Raw genomic sequence first — 12,989 nt, 5'->3', positions numbered from 1 at the left:
AAAGTAGAAAACATTTTGCAAGTTTTCTGTCTTTCTAACCTCAAGATGTAAGCTTCTTATAAATAGGTTTTGAGAAATAGTATTTAAAACAATCAACATGGAGACACGGGCTAGGAACCAATCCAAGGCAGAAAGTTTCCACAAAGGTGGGTGGAAGGAATGAGGTGAAGTTAGATTAGAAAAGGGACTTGGGGGGCCAGTGAGGTAGTGCTAGAGGTAAGATTCTGCCTTGCAAACGCTAGTCAAGGAAGGACCACGGTTCGATCCCCCGGCATCCCATATGGTCCCCGCAAACCAGGGGCAATTTCTGAGCGCTTAGCCAGGAGTAACCCTGAGCATCAAATGGGTGTGGCCCAAAAACCAAAAAAAAAAAGGGACTTGGAAATGACTACTCTGGACAAAATCTGGGTGCTGAAAGGAGATAAAGTGATATATATGATACTCTTTCATTAATAATATTGCAAATCACAGTGTCTAAAGAGTAGGGAAGAAAGGTGGTAGTGAGAGAGAGAGAAGGAGAGAGAGAGAGAGAGAGAGAGAGAGAGAGAGAGAGAGAGAGAGAGAGAGAGAGAGAGAGAGAGAGAGAGAGAGAGTTGTAGCATAGAGAATAGAGGCAGAGGCAGGTTCTGGGGAGGGAAGCTGGGGAAAATGGTGTCAGGAAATGGGCAATGGGGAAGAGATAGATAGATGTTGGATATTGTGTGATTGAATCTTAATCATGAACAACTTTGCAACTGTGTATCTCATGGATAGTTCAATTAAAATGTATTAATTAAAATAAATTAATTAAATGAATTAATTAAAATATGAACATGAAAAACAATAAGTCAATATTTAAAAGCAAATAGATGGCTATGACTACTCATGTTTCAATAATAACTTTAAATGTTAAGGGTCTGAATTCACCAATTAAAAGGCATAGATTGACTAATAAATTTCTTTCTTATTTTTTTTATTTTTGGTTTTTGGGTCACACCCGGCAGTGCTCAGGGTTCCTCCTGGCTCTACACTCAGAAATCGCTCCTGGCAGGCTCGGGAGACCATATGGAATGCTGGGATTCAAACCACCATCTTGCTGCATGCAAGGCAAATGCCCTACCTCCATGCTATCTCTCCAGCCCCATGAATAATTTTTTTAAATATAATATTTAAAAAATATTTTAAAGGATTTTGCTGGATGTGGAGAAGTCAATTTGGAATTACCCAGCTGTGAAGACTATTCTTATTGACAAAAACTATTCTTGTTCCTATGGTGTCCTAAATGTCTACAAACTTCCTTTCCCTATGTGGTCTGCAAGCATTTGAGCTGTTTAACTTGTATGCTCCAGACATGAAACAACATCTCTTATTTATTCCAGCTATATAAGGGTAGTGATGACAAAGGAATAAATGAGTCTCCTTGAAGACTGCATGAATTCTAGATTTCAAAATCTTGGTAAGATAGTAGATATGGGGTGAGAGGTTTTCATAAAATAATTTGTCTGAATTTTCCACCAAAATGGAAGCAAAAATACCAATGTTTTCCAATTGAACTAATTCTCCCTACCCCAGCTGCCCTTTTCCCTTTCCCCTCTGTTAACTTCACCTCTTTTTAAATTTATTTTCCTTTCCTTATTGAGACTGTGATTTAAAGTACTTTAATAATGGTTTCTCACATACATTGTTTGTGACCAAATTCTGAGGGTTTGTGATTCATTTTCTTTTAATTTTATACTTTCCATTTCTTTAAATTTCCTATCCATGAGTTGCATTATCTAGTTTTTCCCCCATTATCACTTATTTTTATTAGCAGAACTCTCTTATTCAATATGTGTTACAAAAGTTATATTTCATCTTTTATTATGCTGAGTTTTATTCCCAACTGTCTTCCTCTACTTGTCAACTATTAACCACTTGGTTTATATCCAGATGTAGCTATTATAGTTTTACAAAAAACAAGTTCATATCTTTAAAAATGTTGTTTTTTGAGTTACTTAGTAATACGTAAGTGTAAAATTTCTGGAACATTTGGTAACTAGATCCTGAATATTTAGATACATATTCATAATTTTACCATAGAAATAATTTATTTTTTACACCAAGAGTTTTTATGGGCTCCCCCCCATAATCTCACCAAGACTTCTTGTTCCTGACATTATTTATTATTGCTCATTATCTTAACTGTGACTTGATAGTATTTTTAGATTCAAGCTTCCTGATAAGTGATACACAGTTTTTGTGCATATGTTCAGGTGCCTGTCTTCTTTGATGAAGTGAATATTCAGTTCTTCACATTCACATTTTTATGTAATTAATTATTGGTGTTTTATGAGTTATTTTTTTCTTTTGGGACCATATGTGGTAGTGCTCAAGATGTTTTCCTGACTCTGCACTCAAGAATCACTCCTGTCTGAGCTCTGTCATACGAAGTGTTAGGGATTGAACAAACAGATCAGCGACATGCAAGTCAAATGCATTAACCACAGTATTATCGATCCAGCCCCTTTAATGAGTTCATGACATATAAGTAGTGTGAATGCTTTACTTGATTCGACAAATTGCCTTTTCGTTTTAATGATAGTTTTGTTTGCTTAGGAACCACAGCATCTGACAGTGCTCTGGGATTACTTATGACTGTGCTCAGGGATCAGTCCTGGTGGCTATTAGGAGACCATTAGAGATGCCAAGGGTTGAATCCACATTTGTGAGGGGCAAGTGTCCTGCTAGTTCTCTAGTTCTCTAGTTCTCTAGTCCCTTGGATTTTTTTGTTCATTATTAAGCATTCTTATTTTGAAATAATTCCATTTGTGGATTTTGTGAATTTTTTTTTCTCTGTTAGATTCAAATCCTCAAAGATTCAAGGAAGTAAATGTAATGTTGATAGTTCTTTTAGTCTATTTTGTATATTTGATGAAACACTCAAATCAAATCTTTTATATATTTTGACTCTATGCATGTTGTGATCCAATGATCCAATTTGAATGTGTTGCAAATAACTCTTCATTCTTCCTTATGCCATTTATTGAAGAGATAGTATTTATCTAGAGAATGTTTTGGATACTTTTCCATACTTTTAATTCTCCTTATGCTTTTGAGTTTAATTCTTCAAATTTGATTCCATTAAGCTCTGTATCTATTTTTATTGCACTAGTATATTGTTATTTCACTGTAGTTTTATAGTGAAGTTTAAAGTTGTGGTGCATAAAATTTCATTCTTATTTTTACTAAGGATTGGTTTGGGTGCCAGGAGTCATTTATGAGTTTATATAAATTTTGTAACATTTGTTTCATTTTCCTTAAAAACACGAATGGGATTTTGTAATGATTGCACTGAATTTGTACAGTGCTTTGGTTAAGACAACAATTTTAATAATTTAATGCCTTCAACCTCTAAGCTTCTATCTCTTTCCATTTTCTATATTCTATGTCCTTAAAGAGAGGCATATAGTGTTGAAATGAAAGGGGAGAAATCACAACTCACTACAGAAACACAAAAATTATAAAGCACAGCTACAAATAACTGCACCACAAGTTGGAGAACTTGGAAAAAATCAATTCTTAACAACCTCCTAGAACTTTCTCAGAAGAAAATAGAAAAACTAAATGTATAAATAAACTGCCAGCAAGAATATTGGAACAGTAGTTAACAAACTTTCCCCAAATAAAAATAAAAAGTCAAAATGATTTCACTAGTTCTATGTATCTTCAAAAATATCTTATCTATTATTCTCATGTCTTACAAAATATTGAAGTTATTCTTTAAAATTTTTTGAAGCCAATATTATTCTTATATAAAGCAGAATAGATATCCCACAGAGAAAGAAATTTATAGACCAATATTCCTGAGTAAACATAGGTGCAAAGAGCCAGATTAACATTTTAGTGAACTGAGTTCAGCAATAAATTAATATATAATACATCATTCTTAGTGGGATTTATCCCACAATACAAGTGATTTTCAGCATACACAAATCAATTACTATAATATGCCACATTAGTAGAAAAGGAAAAATAAAATCATATGATTTTCTCTATATACACCTGAGAAAGCTTTTGACAAGATAAATGATCTATAACAAAATCTCTCATAAAATTGGAATAGAACAAACATTTCAATACAAGAAAAGCCTTTCCGGATAATATCCAGTTCTAACAATATAAAAAATTGTTGGCATAATACAAGCATTTCCATTATCATCACTAAATTTCAATACAAAATTCATAGACCTAGCCAGGGCAATTGTGCAAGATAAAAGGAAATAAAAGGATTTAATTTTAAATAGAGGTAAAAAATCACTACTTTCAGAAGACATTGCAATATACTTAGAACTACTTTGTTAACAAGCTATTAGGAGCAATAACACGATGCAATAAAATGAAAGTCTGCAAATTCAGTACATGAAATCCACTGTGCAATTATATGGAAGCAATAAGATTGAAGAAAAGGAAAATTCAAGACTCCATTTTCAATTGCACTTCAAAAAATTAAGTACTTGTGGCAATCAGTTTAGCAAAGGATATTAAAGACCAGTATGTTGAAAACCATTGTCATTGTTAATTATTACTTGAATCCATTTTAGGTTTTATATATAGGCAATATTTTTAAAATTTAATGCTTTATTGTATGACAGTGCACGTGTTCAAAGTTTCCTTCTTATGGCCAGGTAAGATATCAAAAATTATCTCTATTTAATACAAATATTACTTGATCTCAATAATTGACTGGTAATTTGTGGATTATATGCGACTGTAAATGTTTTATATTATAAAAATAAATTGTGCCTGACACATGAGGTGTCAACCTGACCTGAGGATAAGAAAAGATCTTCCTCAGGTATAAGATTCTATTCCCCATCTCTCCATATCAAGAGCTTGTGAATTCTCAGAATTGGAATAGCTTGCAATGTACTTCTTTTTGTAAACATTTGAATGGAATGAATTACACATTTTAAAGTGGAAAAACACCTCATCTATTTTGAATGAAAAATCAAACTTCTATAAATCTATTAGTAAAATTAGCCTCCTGAAAAAGTTCTCTATCTACCGTTGAGAGTTTTACAGATTTGTTTATTGCTTTTGATGAAGTCTCTTTGGGCTTTCTCTTCAGGCTTTCCCCCTGGCCACATATCACAGTTGCTGCCACTCTCATTGAAGTCTTACTTTCTTCCTATTGAAGGGAATCTGACTTATAAGCTTTCCTCCTAATGCTTGTTACTCAGTGAACTGTATGAAAAGACCCACATTGTGGTGTCTGACTCTATAATAAGGAAACTGAAGCACTACTCTGGCTTGTTATTATCGCCTTGTGAATCCTTGGGACTATGCTACTGTTGCCTGCTCCAAAAGTCATTTCAGATAACCAAGAGCAGATCACCATCACATCTTTACATGTATCTGAGATCATGTTAGACGCAGTGGTCCTCAAACTATGGCCCGCAGGCCACATATTGTATTTGTATCTGTTTTGTTTCTTCATTGCAAAATAAGATATATGAAGTGTGCATAAGAATTTGTTCATACGTTTTGTTTTTACTATAGTCAGACCCTCCAATGGTCTGAGGAACAGTGAACTGGCCCCCTGTTTAAAAAGTTTGAGGACCCTTGTTAGAGTATAGAAAGGCATAATTTATTCACAGCAATGCTAACTTTGGGAGATACTCATTTTTGAAACATATATATTAGATATAATTATGTTCCAGATTGCATGCTTTTTTATTATTTTTTTATTTTTTATTTTTTATTTTTATTTTTTTGGTTTTTGGGTCACACCCAGCAGCATTCAGGAGTTACTCCTGGCTCTACACTCAAAAATCGCTCCTAGCAGGCTCAGGGGACCATATGAGATGCCAGGATTCAAACCACTGTCCTTCTGCATGCAAGGCAAACGTCTTTCCTCCATGCTATCTCTCCGGCCCCCAGATTGCATGCTTATATAGCAAGTGTTCTATGACTCAACCTTTGTACATTTTGATCCCCTTTTATCAAATCTCTCCTCTGGAAAACACTATTTTGTTCTTCTTATTTATGAAATTGGTGATTTTGCTTGTTCACTGGCTGGTTGACAAATAGATAAGATTGCTTGTTACTTGTCTTTGTTCGACACCATCTTTGATTTAGTACCCTCCAAGTCTATATGTTGAAGCTACAAATACCAAGATCTCCTTATTTAATATTTTTCTTTCTAATTTTTCTTTTGAATTTAAATACCATGATTACAAGGTTGTTCATACTGTAGATTTTGTTGGTTTGTTTTTGTTTGGGGGCCACACCCGGCAGTGCTCAGGGGTCACTCCTGGCTCTGTATTCTTTTTTTTTTTTAATAATTAAAAGAATTTTAATAAAACCATCATGTTTACATCTGTACATTTTGTATATCTGGGACCCAACCAGGGGCAAAGAGTCAAGTTACAAGGACAAAAGTTTCTGTAGGAGAGTGAGCAAAAAAGTTAGGGAGGCAGATTGTTTCAGCACTGCAGTCCAGCCCATGACCCTGAGGTCAGCAGGGAATGCACCAAGTTCATGGGCACGAGCTGGCCTCTGCGAGCTCAGGCCAGCAGTCCCTGCCTCCACTAATACCACACAGGCAGTAGCAGGAGAACAGTTTGGAAAATTAAACAGTTATTGCCCAAGAATATCAATGTCGATGAGTTCAGTTCATGCTGTTTTAATGAGAATGGTTATACTGAAGCCAAAGAGGGGGGAAAAGGGCTGAGTAATGGTTCTAATTGCTTTATTCAACGGCACAGTCACAAAACAGCAGGCTTTAGAAAGAAACATGTATTTCTTCAAAAATATTTGAGAAAAGGTTTATATTTAGTAGGAGTCGGAGAAAGGTATGGTTTTGGAACAGAAGCGCCAGTTCTCCAGTGTCATTCTGCTCTTTATGTTAGTAAGATTCAGTACAGATGGAAAATTGTTCAGTTTTAATTCCCATTATTTTAAAGGATAACAAATATTTCAAAATTTGATAAATGTTCAGAAGGAAAAAAAAAAGACTTGTGTCTGCAAGTTAGGAATGAGCAATCACAAGGCTTTTAAAAGATTTTTACCCATTTCGTAGACAGAGAAACAGTGCCTTAAAAAGTGCAATATTGCATTACTTTGTTCTTTGAGGTGTAAAGTCAAACTCACAAGTTGGAATGATTATGGATACCAACACACGATCATTCCCAGTCATTCACAGGGTACAGATAATTCTGGAGTAAGCTTATAAGGTCAGCCCAACTGACAGGGCAGGTGGGTCAAGACTAGGGAATCTTCTTCATTCCTTCTCCAGACAACTGAGACATGGTCACCAAAGGACGCATGGATGGCTCTGCCTTCTTGGCCCGTTTAGTCTCCAAAGGAAGAATGTTGACCATTGTTGGTACAGGAACACATTTTTCAAAGAATAGATAATGTGCTTCCCCCTCAGTAAGGCTTAGGCTGATGAAGAGGATATTCCATCCACCACTGTATAACCCACACTCATTTGCCAAGGCTGGGGTGTTGGGGTGGGGTGGGGTGGAGAACATGAACTCAGACGACACAGCGTCTTTCTCAATAGTTCCCAATAGAAACAAAAGTCGCAATGAAGAAATTCAGAGGGCAGTGAAGTAACGACAGCTTCGGCTTCTGAACAAACACAAATCAATCCCTGGACAGGCATGCACAAAAAGGCATTTTCCTGTGTCCTCAGGAGCCATGGGAACAGGCATGTAAAGTGCTGGGAGGTAAGGCTGCAGGCTGGGCTCCCTAAAAGGGCAGATGGTGGTTGCTGGGCAGGATGGCCTTGGGAACAGACCCAGGGAGCTGTCCCCTACCCTGTGCCCTGCTCATGATGCTCCTGAGATCCACGTGCTTGTGCTCGAAACATTTCCCTTTTCATTCCCCGAGTGTGGAACAGGAGGTATGATTTGAACGAAGAGGAAAAGTCCCTCCCTCCAGAACATAACACGTTAATTCCCTAACTAGGACAGATGACAGAGAGGATGTCGAGTAGACATGTTCGCTGTGGAGTTTGGGGTCAGTAGATGAGGCGGTGGAGGAAGGACAGCCATGCCCAAGACAGCAGGGTTCTTGTCCCTTCCTTTCCCTTCGGTAGAGGAGCTGTTCTCCCAAGTCCCCACCCCAGGGACACCTGCAAGGTGGCCAGATGCACCACAGCCCACTGGGGAGAGCTGGGTACAGGACAGGGGTGAAACACTTCCCAGAGGAAAGTGTAATGTAATGGGCAAGGCAGGGCTGGTGGGAGAGGCAGCCTTGGAGGGGGCAGGCACCCAGAAGAGGCCTTGTCTCTAGCCACCAATGTTTCCAGTGCAAACAAACGGGCTCCTGGAGGCAGAGCCTGGGTGGTCAGCAGCGTTCATGTCCTGCTGGGCAGCAGTGGGCTCCGCTCCGTGGCTTGGCTCTTGCTGTCTCCCTGGGGGCTGTACGTTTACATTCAATGTGGAGCAGCACACAAGTCCTGGGGGTGTCCCCAGCACCCGGATGTGTCATGTCTCCATCCTGGCAGGCCCAGCCTACCCTGACTCTTTGCTCCCGGCACCCTGTTGGCTCGGTGAAGAATGTGGGACCCCTTGGCACCTTGGTGGGCCTCTTCAAGTCCGAGGGCCAGGGGTGGGGGGACTGGGGCTCCTGTGTCTGCTGGCTGCACAGTGCATATGTACGAGGCCACCATTTGGGTATCTAACAAACACGGGCTCACAAAAAGGATTCTGGCACAGCTGGCAAAGCTTTTTGTCTGAGAGCCACACTGAGCTTCCTTTCAGCTTCATCTTCTCGTACTTGTAGAGTCGGTTTTCGGAGCGGGCGAGGCCCACAGCGACCTGCGCACTCCTGCCGCCATGCACGCTGTCCCTGACAGCGCCCGTGAGGAACGGGCAGAGCAACTGCACCGACCAGGCTCCCGGCAGCAGCGGCAGCAGCTGCGCCGCGTCGAACTCGGCCGCGTGGCGGTTCAGGAGGTCGGTGGCAGCCACAGGCAGCTCGGAGCTCAGGTAGAGGCTGAGCAGGGAGTGGAAGAGGCGGCGGCGGTAGGCTGGGTCGCGGCCCTCGGAGCGCCACATGCAGTAGTCCTCGGCCGCTGCGAAGTCCTGCAGCTCCAGCACCAGGATGCGCAGAGCCTCGTCGTGCTCCTCCAGTTTTCCGTGCAGGATGGCACGCTCCAGCGGCAGCCCGGCCCCGCGCACCCGATCAAGCAGATAGTGGACTCTGTAGAGGTCGGATCTCTGGAGCAGGAGGCGGAGCTTCTTCTGCACTTCGGGGACCTCTGCCCCAGGGCTACCATCGGGGCTGCCCTCCGGGAGCCGGAGCTGCAGAACCTGATCTAGGTAGAGGAGCGCGAGGCGCGTGTGGAACTCTTCCCTCTGCAATCTCTGGTCCATGACTAGATGTTCCAGATATTTAACAAGAGCTTTGGGGTATTTGTTAAGGCAAGTAATGATATCGTTGGGATTGAAACTGTTCTTCTGCCCTTCATCCAAGGGTCGCCCGGTAAACACTTTAACTCCAACCTCCTGGCTCTTCTGTAAGACCCAGTCGGCATACTTCCACACAAGCTCCTGGTCCGAGGTATAGGTGAGAAAATCAATGACATACTCGTACAAGTCCGAGCGGGTGGCATCTTGCACATCCCCGTTCACGATGTTCACCCACAGCTGGACAGCCTTGGAGTCTTGTTTATTATAGTGATAGAGCAGCCCCAGGGCGAAATACTTGTTGTGCTTCTCTAGCCAGGCGGCGCTGTCACTCAGCAGGCAGGAGTTCTCGGTGACCAGCAGATCCAGCAGGCTGTCGTGGTCAGCCTCTGCATACAGCTTCAGCAGCGCTGTGTCCACGTCCTCCTTGTAGCCATTGGAGCTCTCTGTGCTGCGTATTTCATTCAGGTAGCTCATGAGGAATCTCTTACATTTGGCCATCTTCTCCTGGTCTCCTTGGGTCAGCTGGTTGAGGTCCGCATATTCGTGGAGAGGGGGGTGAGACCGCGTAAATGAAGATGAGGTGGGCAGCAGGAAGGGGTAGAGTGAGATTAGCTCCCGGACGTCGAGCTGGCCGCTTCTGAAGAGCTCTTTTGCTTCTAGGAACTGAAGTTGTGCAAACTGTATGAATCCTGCCTGCTGCAGGATCCGCTTGTACATCACCTGAAACTTCTCTTTTGGAATGTTCCTCCGGGCTCCTTTGGCTAAAACCAGCGCCTCCTCCACTCTCCGGTTGGCAAGGAGATCCTGGATTTGCTTTTCCAGAGGTAACGGAACCAAGATGTAAACTCCTTTGCCTGTGGCGACAATCACTCTTCCTTCAAAATCCTGTAGACTGTGGCCTTCCTTAAAGGGCAGGGTCTGTTTCTGCTGCTGGTCGAGCATGCTGTGCACCGTGATGAACTGGTCATCGAGGGCAAGCACGTACGGGAAACAGAGAGCGGCCCCGATCACGCTCTCTGACCAGTGCACAGGTGCGCGCTGAGAGATCCCGGCCACGGTGGCAAACATGCCTAACCCTCCGGGGCCTGCCAGCAGGCACTCCTGTCGCCCTATCCTCTTGACAATGGGACGCTTTTCCTCGCTGCAGTAAGGGAACAGGTCCTGGGAGGTGCCGGTGCTGTAGTTGAGGATGATGTACTGAGTGGTCAGGGCCAGGCACAGGAAATGGCCATCCAGGGCCACGGCCAGGGGCTGCTCGGGCGTGGACACCTCCCTGACGATCTGCACGCGGTCCTCATACACCAGGAAGAGCTGGAGGGTCCTGCGCTTGGCGGATATGATGCAGACCTCCACGCAGAAGGGGTCCCCGCTGACGGGGTTCTCATTGAGGGAGAAGGCCACGGCCCCCTTGATACGGGCTCCTGAGGGCACAGGCTCCAGGCTGGTCATGTGCAGCAGCCTGATGCAGCTGTCACATAGCACCAGCAGCCGGCTGAGGGCTGATGCCGCCCGCAGCTCCTCCACGGGCTTCCTCGAGCCCAGGTGCCTGCGCAGTTGCCTGGAGGCCGAGAAAGTGACCGTGCCAGCGGGCAGAGGCTGCTCCTCCAGCAGGAAGTGGATGATGGAGCCATCACTGGTGCCCACGTAGAGGTTCTTGCCGCAGCACTCCACGCACTCTATGCTGACCCGCTCCTTGTCGCCCATGAGCAGTTCCTGTTCCACCGCAGGGACCAGTGTGAAGGCCTTGATGCTCATCCTGCCTGCTTGGAGATCGGCGCCCGCGCCCCGCGCCGCCCCGCGGCCTGGGCCCCGCCGCCCCGCGCTCCGCCGCGGCTCTCCTGGCTCTGTATTCTTTAATGACTCCTGACAGTGCTTCAGGGACCAAATGGGATTCTGGGGATAAAACCCTTTGGCTGAGTACAAGACAAATGCCCAGCCTACTGTACTATTGCTCCATTCCACAACAGGTTTTTTTTTTTCCACAGATAAAGTTGCTCACAATGTATAATAACCTTTATTAGTGTGCATTTCCCACCACCAATGTCAAATTTTTTCCCTTATAGTCTCTTACCTCTCACCCATCCTCTCCACATGCATTTTACATTTTTCTCTACCTCTTCTCTTTTTTGACACTAGTTTGCACTACTCCTTATACTTTTATGGCTGAATAATATTTCATCATATCTATCTATGTCACAAATGCCTTTTTGTTAACAGTTATTCATCAGTAGACAAACTAATGTTCCTGTATCTTAACTATCGTGAGTTATTCTGGGAATGAACAAGGGTGCATAATTTTTCAGATTATTCTAAGAAATGGAATGACTGAGGCTAATGGTAGTTCTACATACACACATACACAAACACAAATAAACATATATAAACACACTGTGTTCTTACATCTTTTAATGATATAGTTTCAGGTAGTTGTTTTTTGTTTATTTTTGGGCCACACCTGGTGATGCTCAGAGGTTACTTCTGACTCCATGCTCAGAAATCATTTCTGGCAGGCTCAAGAAACCAAATGGGATGCTAGGGATCAAACCTAGGTAGGCTACATGCATAACAATTGTCCTACCTGTTTTACTATCACTCCAATCCCCTCAAGTTGCTCTAGTTTTATTTATTTTTTCAAGTTTTGGTGCCATACTTAGTGGTGCTCAGAGTTCACTCCTTCTAGCTCTGCTCTCAAGGATCACTCTACTTAGTGCTCAGGGACCATATGTGGTGCCAGAAATCAAACTCAGGTTGAATATATTAATTCATGCCTTATCCACTGTACTATCATGCTAGCCTCACTTTTATTGGGAAGAAACATTATGTGTGATTTATTTCCTATTTTTTCTTATGTTTTTATAATTAGTTTTACCTCACTTATTTCTAATATATAATTTAAGTAGTTCTAAGAATGATGAGGTCCTCAGGATTTATTCATCCTCTATCCCCACCATTTTCATTAGATAAAGCCCTTCTGATCAATATTAAGGCACTTGGAAAGCATTTTATTGAAAAGAGACTGCATATTTTCTGAGATGAATATGAATTAAGATCAGCGATTAATAGTCATGTCCAAATAAATCACTCTTTAAGTCAGAAACTTGATTTCAGAAAATCTGCTGGGAGAATGATAGTGTGAAACTATAGGATCAAATTCTGTTGTTTAAAGAACTAAAAAGAACATATTAGATAATTGTTTATGTTAAAAATGTTAAAAATTCAAATTCCTATCATAATATCAGTTAGTTTTTAAAATGCGGCATCATCTAGTCCCAACAACAGATAATATAAATTGTGATTGTATTCAATGAAAAGTGATTTAACTCTGATAAAAATGGAGTTTTGCAAATTGCTGCAACCTAAAAAGAAATAGATTTTGTCATGCTAAGTGAAGTGAATCAGAAATTAAAAAATAAATATCTATGCTTTCCTGTCAGAAGAGGAATAAAAAAAAGGATGAAACAGATAGGGATTATATAATTCTCAATGCAAAGGATCCGGAGAAAATAATCAATAGAATTTGGCACTGAGGATGGTAAGGAGAGGATGCTAAGAAGGAATTTTGGAATAAATAGAGGAGTGAAACAGTGAAATAGTGAAGGAGAGATTGGT

The 12,989-nt window shown here is 41.7% G+C and overlaps 1 protein-coding gene across 1 annotated transcript; it reads right to left on the bottom strand.

Moving 5' to 3' along the window:
* Positions 1–6,282: 6,282 nt before the first annotated feature.
* Positions 6,283–11,183, bottom strand: LOC125994976 (transforming growth factor-beta receptor-associated protein 1-like). The gene has a single exon (XM_049764540.1). The coding sequence runs from the start codon at positions 11,133–11,135 to the stop codon at positions 8,559–8,561; it is 2,577 nt and encodes an 858-aa protein (XP_049620497.1). The 5' UTR covers positions 11,136–11,183; the 3' UTR covers positions 6,283–8,558.
* Between the last annotated feature and the right edge of the window lie 1,806 nt (positions 11,184–12,989).

This window comes from Suncus etruscus, chromosome 17 (assembly GCF_024139225.1).
Source record: "Suncus etruscus isolate mSunEtr1 chromosome 17, mSunEtr1.pri.cur, whole genome shotgun sequence".
In the NCBI taxonomy this organism is placed as follows: domain Eukaryota; kingdom Metazoa; phylum Chordata; class Mammalia; order Eulipotyphla; family Soricidae; genus Suncus; species Suncus etruscus.
Note: the sequence above shows the minus strand (reverse complement) of the source record. Positions and strands in the feature narration are given on the sequence as shown.

Coding starts and splice junctions, on each gene's coding strand:
- LOC125994976 (XM_049764540.1), bottom strand. CDS start 11,135: ATGAGCATCAAGGCCTTCACACTGGTCCCTGCGGTGGAACAGGAACTG.